The sequence below is a fragment of the Peromyscus eremicus genome, chromosome 15, assembly GCF_949786415.1.
Source record: "Peromyscus eremicus chromosome 15, PerEre_H2_v1, whole genome shotgun sequence".
NCBI classification, from domain to species: Eukaryota; Metazoa; Chordata; class Mammalia; order Rodentia; family Cricetidae; genus Peromyscus; species Peromyscus eremicus.
The window spans coordinates 21,779,206-21,801,760 of NC_081431.1; the positions used below are offsets into that span (position 1 = coordinate 21,779,206).

Below are 22,555 nucleotides of genomic sequence, written 5' to 3' on the forward strand. Positions count from 1 at the left end.
ACATTTATAATAAACGAAGCACAGAAGTGAATAAGCACATAAAACGATACAAAGTACATTCACCAAGACATCAAAATTCAAAAAAGAAATATATCATCTTTGCTTATCAGTATGGCAAAATTTTAAAGACATAGTGATGTACAAGATTAATGAAAAAATGCATGAGGAACTTACTCAGCGTTGCTGAATGTGTAAGCAGATACATCCTATTCTGGTTTCTGTTCGGTGGTATGTATTGTATTTAGTATATGAATCACTGGCCATGGAATTTTGATTTCAGCAGTGTATCTTATAGGCACATACTCCAAGAAGTGGACAGTTACAAACAAGCTGTGATTCTTTCTTATGATCTTCATAGGTAGGGTAAGTCAGGTCAAGTGTGATATTGTTAGAAGCTGTGATAGGAAAATTTTCAAATTAGTACAACAGACCTTATGGTAGTGATTTGTAAAGACACCAAGAGTACATTGCTTTAGGAAAAATGCAAGTAACATGACAGTGGATAAAATGCAGTGTGTTTGAATGACAAAGAAAGGTCACATAGAGACACATGTTCACACATACAGTACAAACACAGAACGTTTCCAAATGGTGTTCAGTAAAATATGCTTTTCATGTGACAGGGACTAGCGACTTAGAAATAAATTGACAACATGGAAAGGGAGGGCATTATGACACACTCTGAGGCATTATTTTCAAGTTGGTACTCCCAGTATATGAACTCAGGATGTTTAAAATATTTTTGGTGATTTCATGTACATATGATTTCTTTAACAAACCCACCATCTATTCCCTCCCCTCTAACTCCTCCTATACCCGCCAACTTCATGTAATTTAAAAAAACAAACAAACAAACAAAACCCACTGTGACCAGTATGAGCATGGGTGTAGAGATGTTCACTACAGCATGGGCAGCCTTTTCCCAAAGAAAACTGACTGTCTTTCCTCCAAGCAGCTATGAACTGTCCATAGCTCCTTTGCTGAGAGTGGGACTTCACGATCTCCTCCCCTATTCGTGCTGCAATTATGGATGGCTTGATTCTGTATAGGCCTTATGCATGTAACCAACATCTGTTATGGGTTCATGTATACCTCTGCCCTATAATGTTCAGAACACACCATTTCACAGCAGTCCCCTATTAACTCCAGATCCTGTTATCTTTCTGCCCCCTCCCTCTTCTGCAATGACCCCAGAGCCTATAGGGAGAAAGTACAATATACATACATTCATATATATATATATATATATATATATATATATATATATATATATATATATATATATATGTCCATACATACCCATTTAGGGCAGATCATTTAATCTCTTATTCTCTGAAAATTGACCAGTTGTGGGTCTCAGTATTAATCACCATCTATTAATAATAAGCTTTTCTGGTGAGGGTAGAGAACTGCACTAATCTCTCTGTATGAAGAGAACTATTTAAGGGACTGGAGAGAGATGTCTCAGAGATTAATAGTCCTTGCTACTCTTACCATAGACTTAGGTTCAGTTCCCAGCACCCACACAGCATCTTATAATGTCCTGTTGTTCCAGTTCCAGAGGACCAAAGCCTTCTTTTTTTTTCCAAGACAAGGTTTCTCTGTGTAGTTTTGGGCCTTTCCTGGATCTCACTCTGTAGACCAGGTTGGCCTTGAACTCACAGAGATCTGCCTGGCTCTGCCTCCTGAGTGCTGGATTAAAGGCGTGCGTCACCACTGCCCAGCAGGGACTGAGTCTTTTTTTTTTGACCAAAGCCTTCCTATGGCTTCCTTGGGCATGCCTTCTGGTCTCCTTGGCTTCTGCATGCTCATGGTGCAGATAAACGCATACAGGAAAACACACATACATGTAAAATAAATAAATCTTTTAGAAGATAAGTATTTAAGATGCAGTTTAATGCTGTGTTCATTTTGCAGAATAATAGTAGCAGTTCTCTCTCAGGATCTATGACCTACCCAGCTACCAGTTCTTGGCCCAGGAAGCAGTGTCAGGAATGAGGTCAAAGTTGTGGAATTTAGAAATCAAAAAGCAATTATTTATTCTCATAATATTCACATAACTACTGTAGCAATCATATCTTCTGCCATACTGGTTCTTACTGTACCTTGCAGGGTTATATCTAGGTAAGACTGTTCATTACTTTTCTTCCAAGCAGTGTTCTGTATAGCACATTCAGGCACTATGAAAGCTGGCCAACAGGAATGAAGTTTCCAGGTCACTGCCAGCTTGATTTCTCCATGTCCTATGACTCAAGTCTATGTTATCTTTAGTGAAGGGGACTTAGTACTGAGTACTGAAAAGTAACCAAGAACAATTTCAATGTCCTGTATAAATTTGGTCTATGAGACCCCACTGGTCAACAAATTGAGAAGAGATAACCTACACTTGGTAATGGGCTCTTGGTTTGATAGCCTATGGCATCTGGGAGAAGCATAATCCCCACATACATGGTAAATGTAACTCCATTTAAACTTCATGTATGTATTTTAGGAGGCTTCTGTAATACTGGGTTGTCACATGGATTTTCCAAGTCTTTAGTATTAGTTATCAATCATTGTACCCCCTTGTTTATCACTCTAGTTGGTGGCATGAACCTGGGAGTGCAGAGCCTGAAAATGACGTGGACTAAAGTCTCATGCAGTAGTCAACTTTATTCAGGGTGCCAAACAATTCATACTAAGAGGGTTAAGAATAATCACACAAGTCAGGTGCTCAATCACAAGAACAAGCCACCTGTGTTTAAAAACATAGAAGCATATGAATAACAATAGCTAAAGTAAATTCACTCCTATCCACTACACCTGGGAAGGGAATGAAAGCACATTCCAGGAAGAACCCATGTTATGAAGGAATAGAGGTTACAAGACTCATTTACTTGGAGTTCTCTCACAAGGTCTCAGAAATGTCTTCACACTGCTTCCTTCATGTACCACTTTCCCACACACCCTACTTCACCCTGCCCTCCTATCCTCTTCCCTATTTAGTGCTTCCTGGTCCATTATTTTAGTTCCTCTCTTGAGAACACCTGTGTTCCACTACCCCACCTCCCTTGGAATCTCACCACCATATAGCTATTTTCCAGCTTCTTGACTTCTACAAGTACCTTAATTTAAACACACATCTTTTTGTGCATGTGAATTCTTTATTTTTTTACATCCTGAACACAGTTTCCCCTCTCTCCTCTCCTCCCAGTGCTTCCCACCCACCTCCTCTATGCTCCCCCATCTACTCCTCCTCATTACTATTCAGAAAACAGCAGGCCTCCCATGGATATCAACCAAACATGACTTATCAAGTTGCAGTAAGACTAGGCACCTCCCCTTGTATTAAGGTTTTGGACAAGGCAACCCAGTATGAGGAATAGGGTCCCAAAAGCCAGTGAAAGAGTCAGAGACAGCCCCTGCTTCTACTTACTGTCAGGAGTCCCACCAGAAGACCAAGCTACACAACTGCAACATATATTACAGAGGGCCTAGATCAGTTCTACGCAGGCTCCCTGGTTCAGTCTCTGTGAGCCCCTATGAGCCCAGGTTAGTTGACTCTGGGTTTTCTTACGGTGTCCTTGACTCTTCCTGTCTCCTATAATCCTTCCTCCCCCTCTTCCATAGGATTCCCTGAGCTCTGTCTAATGTTTGTCTGTGGGTCTGCACCTGTTTCCAGATGCTGGATGAAGCCTCTCTGATGACAGTTGGGCTAGGCTCCAATCTATGAGTATAGCAGAATATCACTAGGCATCATTACATTGACTTTTTTTTTTGCCAGTCATGTTTGATTCTATCCTAGGTCTCTGGGCTATACAGTCTCTGAGTCCTGGGGCTCCAAGCTGTTTAAATAGGCATATCTTAAGATATACATATTAACACACAGTCCAAAGCGAAGGTTGTTTGTTTGTTGTTGTTTTGTTTCATTTTTTTATGGAAAGAGCCTTAAAGTGATTATGTAATAGTGGCAATGAGGGCACCTGGTGTCCAGATATTGGTTGCTGAATATGATGCAAAAGATGTTAGATTTCCTTGTAGGAACGGCTAAATGAAGGGCCAGAGCAGGGAATGTACATAAAGAGGCTAGACCTCATTATGGTGTAGAACATAAACAAGCATACACAGAAAATGAGGACAGGTTGGAAGAAAGTCTAAGATAAGTTGTAGCCATTCTTGCTGGATAATTCTGTGGTGATTTGAACATCAATGTGAATAAGTGTTAGTAATATCCAGTGTCGTTTAAAACAGCTAGTGTCACAGCATCTCACATGCAAACCCAGGAAAGAATTAGTGGACTAGAAGTCACCAAGAAAACAAAACACTAGGGTGAAAAATTAATAGGAAATAGAATATAATCCCAACATACCACACTACAAATTACGCATAGAAAAATTAGACACTGATTTTTAAAAATACATACATAATATGAACATATATCATGGTTATATAAAATAATGTTTGCCTTATTAAGAAATACCCACTAAGGAGTTTAGGAGTGACACAGTGACTTCAACATACTCTTAAGTGAATTGAGAAAAACATATATAAATATATATAGATATACATACATATATATCTATATATGTACTAGATGATTATGATGATGGTGATGAAGATAGACTAAGAGTTAGGAAGGGAGGATGACAATACAGCAAATACAAAACACTTCACATAATCGAGATATCTAGGTGGAAGATTATTTAAGTGGTTTTGTTCTAGTTTATCTAGAGTCCTTTACAAAGTTTCAAATTGTAACTTTAAGATATTTTCTCCACCCAAAACTTCAAAAAAATATGAAAAGATATTTGCACAGGAAAGAGTTAAATCAGAAAGGCTGGGTTGCCTAACCCCTGAACATCCCCAGTAGAGGTTTATCCTCATACTTTGGATAGTTCTTGAGAAATTAGCTGTGAGCCACTGGATTTTTTTTATTTGTTTTGTTTTATGTGTGTTCATAGATGCTAGAATCCTGGAAGCAATTGATATCTGTCTAATCAGCTAATTCATGCTAATGTCGTTGCTTTATGACAAAGAATATCTGATTTCCCTCTGGTGTGGTATCTAGATGTTGCCAGCCAATAATAGGATTCCTGAGGCCAAAGTCCAGAGCTCCCATGTGAGCAGCACTTTGTAGGTGTTATCACGCATGGTTGGGAAGATCGAGCATGCCATGTGAAGCTACTAGGAAAGGTCACCCGGAAACTCATGTCAAGTTTATCCTAGACTGCCTGTGAACCACTTTTAATTGATTTAATTCTGTGTCCTTGTTTTACTATCAGCCATAAGCAGGAGGGTGATGACTCTTCTGTCATCTAGCTTGAGAATGTTCCTAAAACCCCAGTCAATGGATTGGCTAGATGGTTTAGTGGATAAAGACAAAGTCTGTTGCCAAGCCTGATGAACACACATGCCATGGCACATGCCCCACCACTCCAAATAAATAAATAAATAAATAAATAAATAAATAAATAATGTAAGACAAATTAAGTGGAACCAGACAAAACATGTAAGCAAATGGAGAACCTGTACCAACGTATTCAAACATATTTCTTAATTTAGTACAATTCCAAAAGCCTAGTTCTAAAATCTGTGTTAAAAGCCACAGTTCAGCCAGAAAGAATAAGATAATCTCCTTGATAAAATTTATGATGAAATTATAGCTGTTAAGACTATGGAATTTTGGTAAAGGGGTGAAATTAACTAATATAACAATATAAAGTGCTTGAAATGACCCATGCTTATGTATATTTTTTTGAAATCTATTAGAGAAGTAGAGATGTAGAGCATTGGGAAAGGGATCATGCATCAGGAAAAGTGACCAGGTTAATTAATCACCTGTTTAAAACAAATTTGATATCCATCTTGTACCATAAATAATAATTAACTCTGGATACAATTAATTATAAAAATATATAATATTAACATGCTTCATAATAAATTAAAAGAGAATATTCTGATATTGAAGAAGGATATTTTTCTCATAGATGATAAGAAAGTGCAAAATGTAACACACAAGAATGTGTTTGGCTATATTAAAGTAGTGTTTGTCCAATAAAATGCACCAAAGAAAACACGAAAAGGTGTGGGAGGCAATGGGAAGAGGGGAGGGGGAAGCTGCAATTGGGATGTAAAATTAATGATAAATTTAATTATAAAAGTTTTTAAGAAAAGAAAATGAAAAGGCACAAAGTGGGAGCAAATACTTGGGATAAATAATGAGGACAGGAATTAAAATACTTGAAACATTGCAGTTTCTAGAAACAATCCTAGTGTTGGCCTTTAAACTTACAAACTACAGTCCCATCCCAGAAATTAAAATATGACTGAATTTTTAAAAGACTCAAGTCTTAATGAACCATATACAATATATTTTGACTGTTTTATCAAAACTATATGTGGTGGACAATAACCTATTATTTAAGCTTTCAAACATGTGTAACAATGGCATAAAATGCATATAATCAAAATGAACATATTACGGACAGTAGGGACCCCTGGAGCATTGAGGAGTTCTGGAAGAAGGGAGACAGGAAAAAACATGGAAGTGTACTCTCTAGTTGAGCTGAGGGACAGGTTCCCAAATGTTTATTCTATTGCCATGTTCTCCATCTTACGTATTTTAAATGCAGTGTTCTGTAAGTACCATTATTACATTAAAATTATAAATTATAAATAAAACAAACTAAAAGAAATAGCAAGGACAAAAGCCAAGCCTACTAGTGGACATGTATACCTACAGACAAATCACTGCTGGTACCTTCTTGTCCACTGAACCCAAGTGTTGTTCATTTTGAAAATTATTTATGAACTTTTATTTGCCTTTTAATATAGGCCATTAACTGTATACTAGCTTCATTTTGTTCTCTGTGCCTCTGTCTTTCTGTGTGTCTCTGTGTTTCTGTCTCTGTCTCTCTGTCTCTGTCCTCAATATTTCATTTTCATTTATCTGAGTGTATTGCAATAAGAGCAAATGCCAGTAACATTTTTTGTATTTGCTATGCCCTTTTAATTTTATAATCTCCTACTTTTAAAAGGTTACTGCAAATTCAGTGGGTAAAGAAGACTATGAAAGACAAAAGGGAAAAATACTGCATATAGGGAAAAATTTCAGATTTACTATGAATTAAGACAATTATTGATTGATTGATTGATTTTGTAAACTGTGGAAGGGTTAACTCAGAGGAGAAGCAGTATGGTCCAATAAGGAGACATATGCTAGAGAAAATTCAGAGTAAAATTCCTTCTAGGGAAAAACAGGACTTGTACTTGGGGCAAGGAAGCCAGGTTGGTAGGGCCCCAAACTGTGCTCATGAGGCCCAATGTGTTTATCCAGGTTTCTGCTGGCCCTGGGGGTAACGCCCTGCCCAAGTTGTTTGGATATTCTGTTTATATGGCCTTCCACTGAAGATCGTGTTATTGTTTTTAATCTCTAAAATTTTGATTCCCACAAGATAAGGAAGGAAGGAAGGAAGGAAGGAAGGAAGGAAGGAAGGAAGGAAGGAAGGAAGAGTCGTCAAGATTGACTATTTTCATTTAAATAGGGAAAAAGACAAAGAAAACATCTTCCAGCATGGAGCAGGGTTCTTGTCTTTGTGAGAATTGCAGTTTCCTGGAATCTAAGACTCTCATCTAGAGCTCACTGGGGTTTTGTAACCATGGTTTTCCAAGGCTCAACTGTGTAAAAATAGAATATTTATTTAAACAACATAAAACCTGACAAATAAGACACATTTGTATCTACTTGCAGTGAAAGCTACCTCAAAGTTCAAAAAGCAAAATGCTACTGAGTCTAGTGAACACGCCCTCCACATAACGAGGTCCCCTGGTATCTGATGCTCCCCTGTCCCAAGGTGACTCTCAGGGTGCTCAGGGAAGAGCACCCAAATCCCTGGGAGTTGCTCCTTGGAGAATCTTTCTTGGGAATCAAAATCTTATCCTCCAGATGGAAGGAGCATCTCATACCCAAAGAGCCCCACCTCCATGCATTTCATTCGGCCTCCATCCTGGGACTGACTCTATGGCCTGTGGACCAGCCACATTCAAGATGACTTCTTTCATGACTCGGATTTATGAATGTTTGTGATCCATGGCCACTTCTAATGAGACACAGACTCACAGGGAGAGAAGTAAGTGAAATTTGAGGAATGACATGGGTGGTTAAGATGATATCATATGAGAAATAAATTATACACTTTAGTTTTCTTGTAAAAGGGTCATCATGTACTTAGTGGAGAAGGATACTGGTATCTGTGAATATTTGGTTTCCTTCTTTACTTTTTCATGTATTACATTAAAAGATCTCCCATTCTGTTCATTGCAATAAACCAGAGCTTCTCAGGATTAAGAATTAATCTTAGTTTAAAAACCATGTGACTCTGTGTTCCTACTTGTATTTCAACAATTCATATTCCAGAAATACATGATTTATAAAGCTGCATAGAGCATGTTTATAGTAACTTGCTATACCACACCCATCAGGGTCAAAGAACTTTCCCTATGAAGAAATGGCCTGTGGCATCTAACATAAAATTAATTTTGTTTGCAATCTTATCTGGCTTCTTTCTGTATCATGCTTACAGGAGCTAGCCTGATAATGCATTGATTTGTTACTTTAAAAAAAATCTTTTTGCAGTTTTCCTTTATGAAAAGTGGCTTATTTGTGAAAAATGAATAAAACTTTTAAAAAGCATTAAAGAATACTACCTTTGAAATTTGTCCAATGGTAAATCATTTTGTAGTGTGGTCCATTTGCTTTAATTCAGCAAAGTGTACTTAGGGGAAAAAGTATCCTTCTATTACTGAATTAATTATTTTATTAACCTCTCCTAATTATATGTTGGTTAGTAATAGAGATGGTAAAGGCTACTGGAAAAGGTGTACTACCAGTATATTTTCTAATTACATGTTGATAATGAGGTGCTTCTGGCCAGTGTTCTAATGGCAGAACTTCAATGTTAAAATGTAACCCAATTATTTATTTGCTTGTTGCTACCATGGCATAGACACAAGGGGAAAGTGAGACAGAGGGTAAAACACTATGCGTTCTGTTCCTTGAAGAAAATGTCACTGCGGCGCTCTGGCTTTTTGCTTCCTAGTGGGCAATTACTGTGGTGGAACAATGATTTGTTATGATTCTTCAAGGAGACATTCATGTCTTGCATTGCACTGGCCACACAGTGGTTTCAAAGAGTGGGAATGCATGGTCCCTGTCTAGCTGTCATGGGAACAGTTGCATGATGCAGTTTTATGTGGTGGAAGAAACAATCAAAAGGAGTCAGAAGACACGAGTTTTTGAGTCTTAGATTAATCCTTTGATGTCTATGTGTACGTGGGCAATTACCTAAACAAAACAGAGGTGATGAGCTCAAGTTCCTCATCTCAAAAGAACCAGCAATCTTGTCCTCACACTTCATGAAATGATAATGAAATGAAATAATATATGTGAGTATCTTTTATGATTTCAAAGGCACAATAAGATGCTGGTAATACATAAATAAAAATAGTAAAACATTCTTTGCTACCCACATATGCAAAGGACATACAGGTGGGCTGGGGAGGAGAACAATCTTACAGAGAATATGACTTGCTTAGTTTCGAAAATGAGTGGCATCTAGGGAAGAGAAATGTAGAGCAGCTTTAACAGGAACATCAGAGTCAAAGGAGTAAAATGAAAAAGAAGTCTGTAAGTGCAGTCGCCAGAGCTCCATGCAATCTTACATGCCCTGGAATGAGTAGGACTCTACATAACAGCATATTCAATGTTTTAAAAGTTCAAACTTATGTTATAGTTAGCAGTATAATTGTTTGTATCCCAACAGTGCTATGATGTTATCACTACATCCCTATAAGGGATGTGGAAACTTGTCTTAAGGATGTTAAGCCTTTATCCAAGATATGACAACACATGGCAGAAGAAGTAAATGATTCACAGCATTCAACTGCAAAAGCCACGTAGTTTCTTCATACTGAGAACCCTGGACCACTCCCCCAGGCTCTACTCCTCAAAGAAATAGATGGGGATGGGAATATAAATGAAAAGAAATGTGTGGTAGATCAACCACAAAAAAAAATTCCTGGCATACCAACATCACCCTTTTGGTATCATTAATCTTTTTTCCTTCTTAGATATCATATAAGATATAATGAAGAAACAGAATTACACTTTGGTGAGTGAGTTCATTTTCCAGGGTTTTTCTAACTTCCATGAGCACCAGCTCACACTCTTCGTTGTGTTCCTGGCACTGTACATATTAACCCTGGCAGGTAATGTCATCATTGTGACCATCATCAGTCTTGATCATCACCTTCACACTCCCATGTACTTCTTCCTCAGCATGCTGTCCGCTTCAGAGACTGTGTACACACTTGTCATTATACCAAGAATGCTGTTCAACCTCATTGGCCTGAGTCAGTCCATTTCCTTGGCAGGTTGTGCCACTCAGATGTTCTTCTTCATCACTTTGGCTATCAACAACTGCTTCTTGCTCACAGCCATGGGATATGACCGCTTTGTGGCTATTTGCAACCCTTTGAGGTACTCAGTCATCATGAACAAGAGGGTGTGCCTCCAGCTGGCGTGGGGAGCCTGTAGCATTGGTCTAATTGTGGCAATGATACAAGTGTCAGCTGTGTTCAGGCTGCCCTTCTGTACCGCCAAGGTGGCTCACTTCTTCTGTGACATCCGGCCTGTGATGAAACTCTCCTGCATTGACACCACTGCCAATGAGATCCTGACTTTGATCATAAGTGTGTTGGTGATCTTGATCCCCATGAGCTTGGTTTTTATCTCCTACATCCTCATCATCTCCACCATCCTCAAGATTGCCTCTGCTGAGGGCAGGAAGAAGGCCTTTGCCACCTGTGCCTCTCATATCACAGTAGTCGTTATCCACTATGGCTGTGCCTCCATTGCCTACCTCAAACCCAAATCAGAGAACACCAGGGATGAAGACCAGCTGATCTCTGTGACCTACACTGTCATCACACCTCTCCTTAACCCTGTGGTATATACCTTAAGGAACAAAGAAGTTAAGGATGCTTTGTACAGGGCCGTGGGAAAGAAACTTCCCTGATCGTTTGAATTCATTTCAGACAGGATCATTGAAAATTCTCTAGGAATTCTCAAGGAAGACATGGAAGTGTTTCCACGGAGTTAGCATTCATGATCCCATTAAGCAAATGTAACAGGAGGTGAGAACAAAGGATCCACAAATTCAACCACTTGAGGAAGGGAGACACAAGCCAGCACATGTCTCACAGGAGAACAGCAATAAAACGTTAATATTGGGAAGTACATCAGCCATCTGGAAAGTCTGATACAGAATGAGATCAGGAGAGCAGCCAGAATTAATGAGGGGAGGCTGCAATAAAAGAGTTTTTAGTATATTCTGTAATACTCTTGGGGGAGACATAGGTTTCTTTTTACCCATGTAGAACATATAAGTGTTGAACATAAACTGTCCTTTATGGACAATTTACAGCCTTTTGCTTCTTAGACACTGCAAATAAAATGGATACCAGAGTTGAGCATATTTAAAAGTTAGCAGCCCGTGAACTTATGGATCCTTTTCATGGAAGCTCCAGGTTATAGAATATGGAAGTTGATGTTTTCAGGGTCACAGGGAAGAAATATCTTCAGAACGTCATTAAAAACCATTGGTGATGTAGTTAAAGAAGTAGCAACAATACTCATATAAGCCCTTATCTTGTGAAAATATACATATTTTCATAAATGTTGGTGACATATACGAGCATATGAACCTGGAAAAAAACACATTCGAATGGCTTTTGGAACACCTCACAGAATGGATGAAAACTGCTAACATGAATAAAGGAAGGAATCTTGGGCAGAAATTAGTGAAGTGCAACGTTTAGGGGGATTTGGATGGGAGAAGAGAATGTAGCTGTCTGGAACGTAGTAACTCAGTAGAAGAAAAATGCTTCCTAAACCATCGATCCTTATGTATTAAGGTCCCCTGAGATCTTAAATGATACAACATATTTCACTGCCACCTCCACAACAGCATACCAACAACCAATGCCTAGTGACTTGGTTTTCAGGCTACATCTTTATGGCCTTCTATGACTTTTTAATCAATTGATGATATCCTGCATGTTATTATCAGCATCTACTCAGCCAAGGCATTCTTCTACTCATTTTGAAATACCAAACTGAAGCAGCTCTCCTTCTAAGAACTATTTAATAATGCCCCTAAAGATATCACTCCCTTGAACCCTCCCTTCTAAACCCAGATATTCCTACATGATCATATGACCAGCATGATTATTGCTTATGCAGTCTATATGGACTGTAATGTAAAATGCCCAGAAAATGACTTTTTACCTGCACACAGTCATAGCTGAAGGGCTGTTCAACACAGTGGTTAATGTCTCACTTATATCAGATGATGTGTTTCTCAAGGACCATGTACATTCTTTAATTTAAAAAGCTAGAGGTTTAATCAAATATTTTAATTCCTCAAATAACTCACTGATGTTCAATATTAAAGCTTTACTTTTGGGAGGTTAATAGTGAAATCCAAGATAACCCAAAATGACTTTATTCTGTATCTGCTAATTGAAGACTTTTTCATTAACTTAATAAATAAAAATTAATTTAATTAATGTTGTCCCTTCACTATTATCAGTCATAGATAATCCATATCTGTAAACTATGTCAATCACTTAAAATGAAAGGCAGCAATTTTTAGAAATCATCAGAATTAAGGCATGAGAACATGAACATATATGTATATGATTATGTATGCATATATGTTTATATATGTGTATATTTAATCATATATAATACAAACAAATGAATTTTTTCAATTTCTCTGATCCTCATCTGTAAAAATTATATCCAAAAGTTCTTGTCAAACACATGAAAGGATAATGATAAAAATTATTAGGAAATGACAAAACAGGGGCAGATATTCTCTTTTACTGTTAGAATGAGGAAAAATAGCTGTATTCCCCATAAGCTGCATCATTCTTTATTTGCAGAATAGGTTACTAATCTGTGCTCTGTTTTTACCATGGAGTGTAGTATGAATCACCTGCACTACAATAAACACAGTAGGAATTGCTGCAAAAACCACAGGAAGTAGTAGGAAATACCATGTACCATTAACATTATTGTAACTGTTATTAGTGAACATCATCCATGTGTTCTTACCTCTTCATATGTTCCTACTTGTTTATTCCCAGCTTCCTTCCATAGACTCTTAAGTCCTAATTATTAATATTATTAAAACTTTCATTAAGACTGTAGATCACACATCTTGGTCCTTTATGAAAGAATATTTCCCGAACCTTTCATTTCTACCTTTTGATAGCAATTTCAGTAGTTTGTGTTTGTCTTCTTGCTACATATCAATCCACTTCCCCGATATAGTTTAATGAATTCCAAATCATTTCTAATGACCCTAATATGAACTATATGTTACATCCTGACCTTCTCATATGTGCCCAACCTCTGTGTATGTGTACATAGACACATTTACAAATAAAGACACAATCACAGAACAGTTCTTGGCCTTCTGTCTTGTAGGTCAGGCCCTGTGTTTCTCCTTTCAGTCTATTCTATTCTCCTCTATTGTATCTTATTTCAAGAACATTAATGACTAGAACCATATCTATCACATGCTTTGACTAAAAACTCAGAATGGATAGTTGGTCTATTTTCAACTGATGTCAGTGCCAAAGTCCAATGTCTGAAGATGATATTTCCAGAATACTGAAATAAAATTAAAATCTTATTTTTAAAAAATCTGAATTTTATTTTTAAACATTTAATAATCATACTTAAACATATTTTATCTTGCATAAGAGACACTTAGTCACCGCTGTCAGCTTCTAAGTTGTTCTAAAAGTCTTTAAAGTTCATGTTCATGACATGAGAGGGATTCAAATGTTTTTACTGATGAACAGTAAAAACATTTTTATTGGAGAAACAGCAAAATATCTTTGGGGAAATTCCCCATTCTTAGCATTCCATTTATATATTACTTAATAGTTGTTTATTGGAATAATACACAGTGGATACTCTCCTATATGATTTAGAAGTTTAATTAAAACCATGCTGTAAATCCTTCCATAAAAATTGTGAAGACTCATCACTTAATTGGAATTAAGAAACTAAAAATTAACTAAGCCAGAATTTTAAAACTTGTTTAAACTTATCAAAAAATTGTATGTGAATGTGTGTGTTCATGTATGTGGAGGTATATATGTATGCACACAAGGCAGGTGACAACTTGGGTGTTGATATTTAGATACCATCTATCTTTTAAAATCTTAGTGGCTTCATTAGAGACCTTGTATCAAGAAATAAAGTGGAGAACAATTGAAGAAGGCATCCAACATCAACCTTTGATCTCCATATGTACACACACACACAGTCACACTCACAAACAACAATACATACATACATACATACATATAGTAAATTTTTGAAAAGTGCAGTCAGATCAATAGACTAACATACTTCAGAGTGATGTATGAATTAAATGGAAAGTCCAGTTCTAGAGTAAGGATCAATATAAGAGTGACTTCATATGCTGAGGTAGAGAGAAGCATGAACAATTAGACTCCAGAAGGAGTCAAATCAATAGAAGATACTAGCCCCACCACCCCCAAAAGAAAAGCTTTCTTCTTCACAATTTTTTCTAAGAGGTCAGAACCATGTTTGTGTTTTTAAGTCAAGAGCAACACCTAGACAGAGAGTCATGGCAGGGTTCGGGGACTGCCAAAAGCAAAGGTCCAGAGGGAAGCAGGGGCATGAATGAAGGAGAAATCAGCTGCAGGAAAGAAGTGTTGAGCTACAAAGTGTTAATATGTAAGTTTCAATAAAGGCACTTATTATAAAATAATTAAACTCAAGTCTCACTCAGTGAAAGCTATACATCTTTGCTAATAGAAGTCACTATTTTAAAACAAGTATAAGCTTCAGGATTTGTGTTTAAGATGGAATTCAGATTAAACACAGATGATATATTCTTATTATTTGCTTTTTCCCCCAAAACCCTACTAAATTTGAGATAAAAAAGGAACAATGTCATTTCAATAAAATGTGCATAGAAGATAACATCAGATGAAAACCAAAAATTAGCAATTTAAAAAATAATTCAATCAGTCATTAATGAATCTAATGTAACTTCCCACCAAAGAGAATGTTGATCTAGGCTTGGGACAAAGAACACAACACAATGCTAATTTAAGATCCCAAGTACAGGAGAAATGGTATCTCTGAACAATAGTTTGTCATTAGTCTGACAAACTAGAGTTGCTTGGAAATCTTTACCATGTTATACAATCACAACCCTAGCCTTACCTAAGAGATTGCTGGCAGGTGGTTGTCTGCAGAGATCTGCAAAGATGAAGTAGGGAGAAGGTATGTGATGATGAAGATGAAGAAGAAGAGACAGAAGGACATCAGTCATCCTTTCAACAGCTTACATCTCTGAGTCAGGACACTGAAGAATTTCCCTCTGTGCACTTCAGCATTTCAAGAGAAAGACACACATCTAGGCAGTTGAATGTTCTATTTTGGAAAAAAAATGAAGCTTGCATTTGTAAACTAGTTCTATTACATTAGTAGGTAAAACAAAAATTCATTACACCCATAGATCAATGCATCTTTCAGCTCTCATCAGATAAGTTTCTATTTGTAGTACATGTTGATTAACACAGAAACTGACAATTGGCCAAAGCACAGAGAACAAGAGACTTTAGAATGCTCAGCTCTAAAGAGAACATATATACTATGCAACCTCTTCCTAATGTCAGGGATCATTGTGGATGAGGGAGCAGAAAGAATGTAAGACATTCTAGATGACAAAGGAAACTCTTCTGGACACAGCAGACAGAATAGCTATACATCCGAACTGGCAGTGGTTGTGACAACATGCACAAAACCTTGGCCAGCACAAGCCGGACCAAATGCTAGCATGGAGAAGGGAGATGAGAACACGATCCTACCCCTATCTGTGAAGCTATTGGCAACTGGTAGCTACTGGGAAAGTCAGTTTTTTCTAAGGGTATAGTTCCTAGTAAGTTGACTACTTAGTAGAATACTTTGGATAGCACAAATTGGCCTCAAAAGTTAAAATAAAGGATGTAAAGTTGTATGGGAAGGGAAAGGGGGTGAATCTGGGAAGAGTTGGGAGGGTGGATATGAAAAAGATGGCAGATACAGAGAAGTAAGCCAGACACACATCAGCTGTGCAGTTCTCTGTTGGGGAGCAAGGAGAATAGATGCTGCTTCCCAAAGCAGTTTGTGTTCTACTCACTGAGTCATACCGGAGATTGCATCTTCCAGAGTAGGCTGCCGCATAAGATCTCTCTCGTTCATGTGCATAAACACACACACATAGATATATTCAACTAACATATGTGAAAATATACCCTGAAATGCCAGAAACATGACTCCTAAATTACTGACCTAGAAGATACTAAAGATAAACAGCAATAGCAGATAAAGATCTCAAAAGTTTTCTTATAAAAATGATCAGTCTGAAAGAAAACAGAAGCAAACAGTTGAATTCAATACAGACATGGGGAAGAATGTCAGAAACATAGAGGAAAAAGTCAGCAAGTGAAAAAAATCACAGAAATTGAGATTTTTGAATAAACAACAGTAAAGTTGGAAATGAAAAGCCCAATGAACTAAATGTGAATGCTGTGGAAAGCACATCCTATAGACTTGAGCAAGGAGAAGAAAGAGGGCAGTATTGAAGAATTGCTACATTCAAATGTAAATAAGGAAAATTTTTAAAAAATGAGCATGGCCAGTGTCCAAAAAACTCAGGGATACAATACAAGAAATGACCCTAAGAAACTATGAGACAGAGGAGCTGAGATAAATACTAAAGGTATAGCAAGTCCATTCAGCAATGAATGTACCAAATCTAGAGAAACGAAAAGATTCAAGTAAAAGAGGCTTTCAGAAACCTAAATAGACATAACCAGAGAAGAATTTCTCCATGACAGATTATTATATTCAAGATGTCCAAAGTACAAAGCAAAGAAACAGTAAAAAGTGTAAGGAAAAATGCCAACTCACTACAGAAGCAGAAATATCAGAGCAACTCCAGATTTTCCATCAGCTATTCTCAAAACCAGGAAAGTATGGAATGCTATTTCAAGCCCTGAAAGTAAATAACTGTCAAACAAGATTGACTTATAAAGCAAAGCTATCTTGTAAAACAGAGAAATAAGAGCACTTGGAGGCAAGAATGAAATAAGGCAGTTCATCACCAACAAGCCCACACTGCAGAAGGTACTGAAAGGAATATTATACATAGAAGAAAAGGAAGCTTCAGCATCGGAATACAGGAAAAATGCAGAGAATAGCTGAACTAAGGAGAGCTAGGAAGGAATCCATCATGTCCATCCCAGTAAACCCGTAAATCCCTGATACTAATAGGGGAGAAAGTAAAGAAGAAACAATAATCTCACCAACCAGAAAGCAACCAAAAATATTATAGTAATTAAGAGTATGTATCAATAATAACCAGAAACGTTGTGACTTTAACTCATGAATAAAGAAACACAGAAAGTTTGAGTGGATTAAAAAAACTGGATCTAACTGGTGTACTCTTCTCTGGGGAATATTACTTCTTCTACTCTTAGCGTTCCTAGCTGCCTGTAGCCCTTTGTATAGGGTTGAGGCTTCCTGGCCTTTCCCCTATTCATGTGAGCATGTCCATTGTTGCTGTCTTTGTTCAGCTCATGTTTAGGCAATATCATATTTCCAAAATATATACCCCACCGTTAAAGATACCTGATACTGATAGTCAAAAGATGGAAGACCCTGAGGAGAACAGAAATTTGACTATGGACATGATTCCTTAGTTAAAGAGCTTGCTGCACCATGATGAGGACCTAAGTTCAGATCCTGTCCTAGTTCCATCTTGTTGCTGTGATAAAAATATGCTGACAAGAAGCACCATGGGGGAAAAGGGTTACTTGAGTTTACAATTCCAGGCTGCAGTCTATGCCTAAAGTGATGTCATAGTGAAGAGGCTTGTTACATCATATCTATAGTCAAGAGCACAGACAAATGAATGGATGCTGCTTGTTTGCTTATTTGCTTGTGCCCAGCTCATTTTCTGTCTTATACAGTCCAAGATCATTCCTGCCTACAGAATAGTGAGTGCCACCTGCAGTAGACTGGGACTTCCCACATCAATTAACTGAATTAAGGCAATACCCCATAGACATCACCACAGGCCAACTTAATATAGACAATCTCTTAGTGAGAATCTCTTCCCAGGATTTTATACATTGTGTTGATTGATTTGGCAATTAAAGTTAACACACTCTACCCTTTGTCAATGTCACACACCCATATCACTTTTAAATCATAATTTTCCATTCCTTTTCTCCCAAATCTCATGTTTATCTTATAATTTAAGATATCATTACATTTTTAAAAAGCCCAGTCTCTTAACTGTAGGTGACAAAAACAATCCTTATTTCCAACATATGATGGCACAGAGTAATATTAAGATTTTATTTATAAAGCATTTTCTTATTATTTTACAGACAGTATAAATATAGTTGCAATCTTAGTGATTGGTAACCATGAAGGTTGACTCACCAATCACAGCTACCCAGGCTACAGCAAGAGCAACATTTGTAGTTTTGTTGTGAGGAAGTCCTAGGCATTGTAGTGAATTACCAAAAAAAGACTAAATGAAGGAAGGTGGAATGTCACAGGAACTATTCTTTAGCTCTTTGGGAGGGTGAATATCCTGCAGTTTGTAGCACAACAACATTTAAAAATAAAAGATGAAACCTAATTTAAAAATAGCTACCAAATCTATGATCAGCACTGATTCTACTAACATTCTTATTCCAAAAGAGAAGAATCAGGGCACCACATGGAACAATCCAATCAAAACTAGCCCAAAATATAGCAGGGTAGATATTAAATCTTGTAGTCCAATGTGCAGCATCTGAAGTCCATAATGTAATCTTCAGAACTCGAAAAGGGCTTGCATAGCTCCACCTCTCTAGCTCTGTTAATATATAGTACACACAGCTTCTCTCTTGGGCTTATGTTAGCTCCACTGTATATTTGTACCTCTCCTTGGAAGACTCTATGGTGCTAGCATCTCCAAAACCATGGGGTCTCCACTGCCATTGAGGCTTTATCCTTGCAGTTCCACTCAATGATTTTCAGACCCCCTTCACAGGACATACCCTGCAACACTGCACCAGACCCTAGCATTTTCACCTTGGTCAGTTAGGTTTTATAATATGTTACTTATATTCACATAAAATAGTTGCATTGTTATAATTTAAAATTTTAAAAAATTAACAAACTTTCTCAATTTGGATTTATATTGTGACAAAATAGCATAAACCAAACCTGATAGTGTTCTAAAGAATTTTAAGAGTTGGAAATATTCCTGTGATCAAAGACTTAAGAAATACTAGTCACATTATATGAACTGATCAGGTTGTATTTAGGAGTATACATGTCTTTACATATACATATATGTATGTAACAACAAAAGAGGCCATGAATTTTAAAAAGAGCAAGCAAAGTATATATGAGGGTTTAAAGGGAGGAAAGGGAAGGAGAAATTATGTAAGTATACTATAATCTGAAAAATAAAAGAAATAATAAATTTATAAAGACTTAGTAAAGATGTGCTTATAGCCAGGTTTAGCACATTAACACAAGTAGGTAACAAAGGCTGCAGTAAATATCATTTGGATAAGTGAATGGAAGAATTTATCTACTATGTTTGGAGTTTATACAAAGACAATTTTAGTTTAGGTGATATACATACAATTTCTAACACTGAAGTTGTTAGTGTAGAAAATACTCAGTAGTAATTTCCCTTCTTGTTTTTTATAATAAGAACTAAGAGGCTCAGAACTGGGAATTTAAAATCATGGCTCTAGTATGTGTGAGTTATGAATAGGAAGATATCGTGGGGGGCATGCAGAGTTAGTAACCACAACATCCACCCCAATGCATGCAAACAAACGTGTGCTTATAATTTTAAAGATTCTGGAACGATTTAGGCCCACAAGAAACAGCACGGCTGCTGTCACCTGGGATCCCCGATGTTGAATCCTACCTTGTAATCAACATCAGAATTCCTAGACTGTCTCAAATGAGATAGGTCTGAGATAGGGAAACTGAAAATATTCCAGCCAATAAGAACATTAAACTTTCAGACAGCTCAGAAAGGAATAGGCTCTGGGACAAGACTTAGGCACCTGTTTGTTTCTAGGACACAGTCTTTCTTCACACAAATAGTCAAAATAGCAGTGTAGGAATTTTCACCCATGTCAGATAACATCCAAGAAAGCACCATTACTATCTCAGGCACAGGGATAAATAATAATTTCCAGTAAAGGGTAGTAAAATTAGCACAGAAAATTCTGGCAGAAGTGTCCAGTGGAGGGGATGCTTGCTTTCTAAAATATACAGAAGCACCTCATGAACCCTTGATAGCTCAACCATCATTTTTTAAGAAGGGCCATTGATTTGCTCAAGAAGATTCTGCTTCTTGCAAGCCCAACCCTAGGCTAGAGCCCTCTCAAATGCCCCCCCCTTTTTTTTTTTCGAGACAGGGTTTCTCTGTGTAGCTTTACGCCTTTCCTGGAACTGGCTTTGGAGACCAGGCTGGCCTCGAACTCACAGAGATCTGCCTGGCTCTGCCTCCCAAGTGCTGGAATTAAAGGCATGCGCCACCACCGCCCGGCTTCACATGACTTTTATTATGACCTATACTATAAATTATGGGCCTGCAAAACTTAAAAATTAATATCTGTACAAAAAACTAACTAATGAAAAAATCAGTATAAGTTGATGATGTTGAGAATGCTATGATTTGTTTATATTATTTTGTGTAAGAGTACAGATGACAGTAAATAGTGTGGTTAAGCTTCCTACACATAATGTAAGAGTTAATAAAGTTGGGTTTGAAGAAGTCAAGAGGTCAAATTGAGTTAGAAGGAAAATTCCTGCTACAACTATTGTGCTTGAGTGAAGGAGAGCTGAGAGGGGGTAAAGGGTAATGCAAGAAGTACAAACCATCCTGACATCTACTTTTATGTGCATGGACAAAGGACTTCTGCCTACTTGGCAGGAGCTACCTAAATACTCCAGCCCTTTAACCTTGTTTCACAGGAATATGACCATCAGTCCGAGATAAAACATCTGCAATGACATTCATAGGGCAGGCTTCATAGGATGCTGAAGAGAATTATGGGCAAGACTTTGGAAGATCTAACACATGAAAATAAACCATCATAACTCCAATGCCTGGGAGTTAAACACTGCTTTCCAGTGTTCTTTTCAAAACACCTTGACCTCCTCATTCTTTGAGCTATACATCACGGGATTCATCAAAGAAACAAGGACAGTGTAGGTCAGAGATGAGTCAGTCCTACTCCCAGGAACTCTAGGATTTAGGCTTGAGGTAGAAGATGAAGATGAATTTGTGGTAGATAATGACAGCTATAAGGTAGGAGGCAAAAGTGGCCAAGGCCTTCTTCTAACCATCAGCTGAAGCAATCCTAAGGATGGCAGAGATGATGAACATATAGGAGAGGACTGTCATTTCTGTGAGTAGACCATGAACAGATAAAAACAACAGTCATTTTCATTGACAGTTGTGTCTGTGTGAGCCAGCTTGAGCAGAAGTAGACAGTAGTAAAGCCATCACAGGAGCTTGGACAAAATGTGGATGTCATCAATAATGGCCATGCTTAGAATAACTCCCAGTGACAGATGCCATTTAAGACAGACCCTCTGCACTACAAAAATAAAATACTGAAGACAGGCCTAGACCTGATTCCTAGGTCTCTCTCTGCCTTGCTGTCTTGCCATGTGATCACTTGTTCCTGCCTACACAGCCTCCACCCACCCCCCATTATCATCCTTGAGACACGATGCAGCGGTGGGGGTGGGGCTGTTGATAAAACAGCTAATTCAGACACTGTTGCTTCAAAACTCCATAATGTGAGTTGAATTACTTCCCAGCCACCTCATATATTTTGCTATAATGATGAAAAGCTCACTAACATAATTCAATACCATTGGGCCTCAAAGAGGAAATAGAATTTAAAGAGAAGCAGAGGGCACAGTGGTCAAAAGAATGGACTTTGCAGCCATATAATCAGGATTAAATGCTATTTCCTCCAGATCCTATCTCTGTAGCCATAGACATGTTACTTAGTTCAATTAATAAATGTATTTAAGTTCTTAGAAAATTATGTGGCAATTAGTAAATGCTACACAGTAAGTTCTAAGTGTATAAAATTTGAGCAGAAACAGTTAAAAACATCTCCAATTATAATTTAAAAAGATAACTAGAAGATAACAATAAGGGTCAATAATTGCATAAATATAACTTTATAATTTATTCAAAGTAGTTGAATAGTTAATCACCACATTACTCTGTGAGATCAGCAATCAAACACATAAATGAGCTAAAGGGGAGAGCAACCCCAAAGGAGAGTTTTAACTCATTTTTTTAAATCTATCAAATATTTCCTGTTCACTTACTATGTGTTAGGTCTATGAATTCAACCCCTAGTACACTAG

The 22,555-nt window shown here is 37.4% G+C and overlaps 1 protein-coding gene and 1 long non-coding RNA gene across 2 annotated transcripts in view; both read left to right on the forward strand.

Annotated features, from left to right (window-relative positions):
* The first annotated feature begins 10,124 nt into the window (after positions 1-10,124).
* On the forward strand, positions 10,125-11,054 carry LOC131925707 (olfactory receptor 10J1-like). The gene has a single exon (XM_059281060.1). It carries the CDS (start codon positions 10,125-10,127, stop codon positions 11,052-11,054), a length of 930 nt encoding a protein of 309 aa, XP_059137043.1.
* Positions 11,055-18,038: 6,984 nt separating this feature from the next.
* The window catches only part of LOC131925391 (uncharacterized), a 35,553-nt gene continuing 31,036 nt past the window's right edge, over positions 18,039-22,555 (forward strand). The window contains exon 1 of the long non-coding RNA XR_009383234.1: positions 18,039-18,132. This is a non-coding gene — a long non-coding RNA (uncharacterized LOC131925391). The remainder of the gene's footprint in view (positions 18,133-22,555) is intronic.

Bases quoted from the DNA above. Each gene is read 5' to 3' on its own strand.
- LOC131925707 (XM_059281060.1), top strand. From the start codon at position 10,125: ATGAAGAAACAGAATTACACTTTGGTGAGTGAGTTCATTTTCCAGGGT.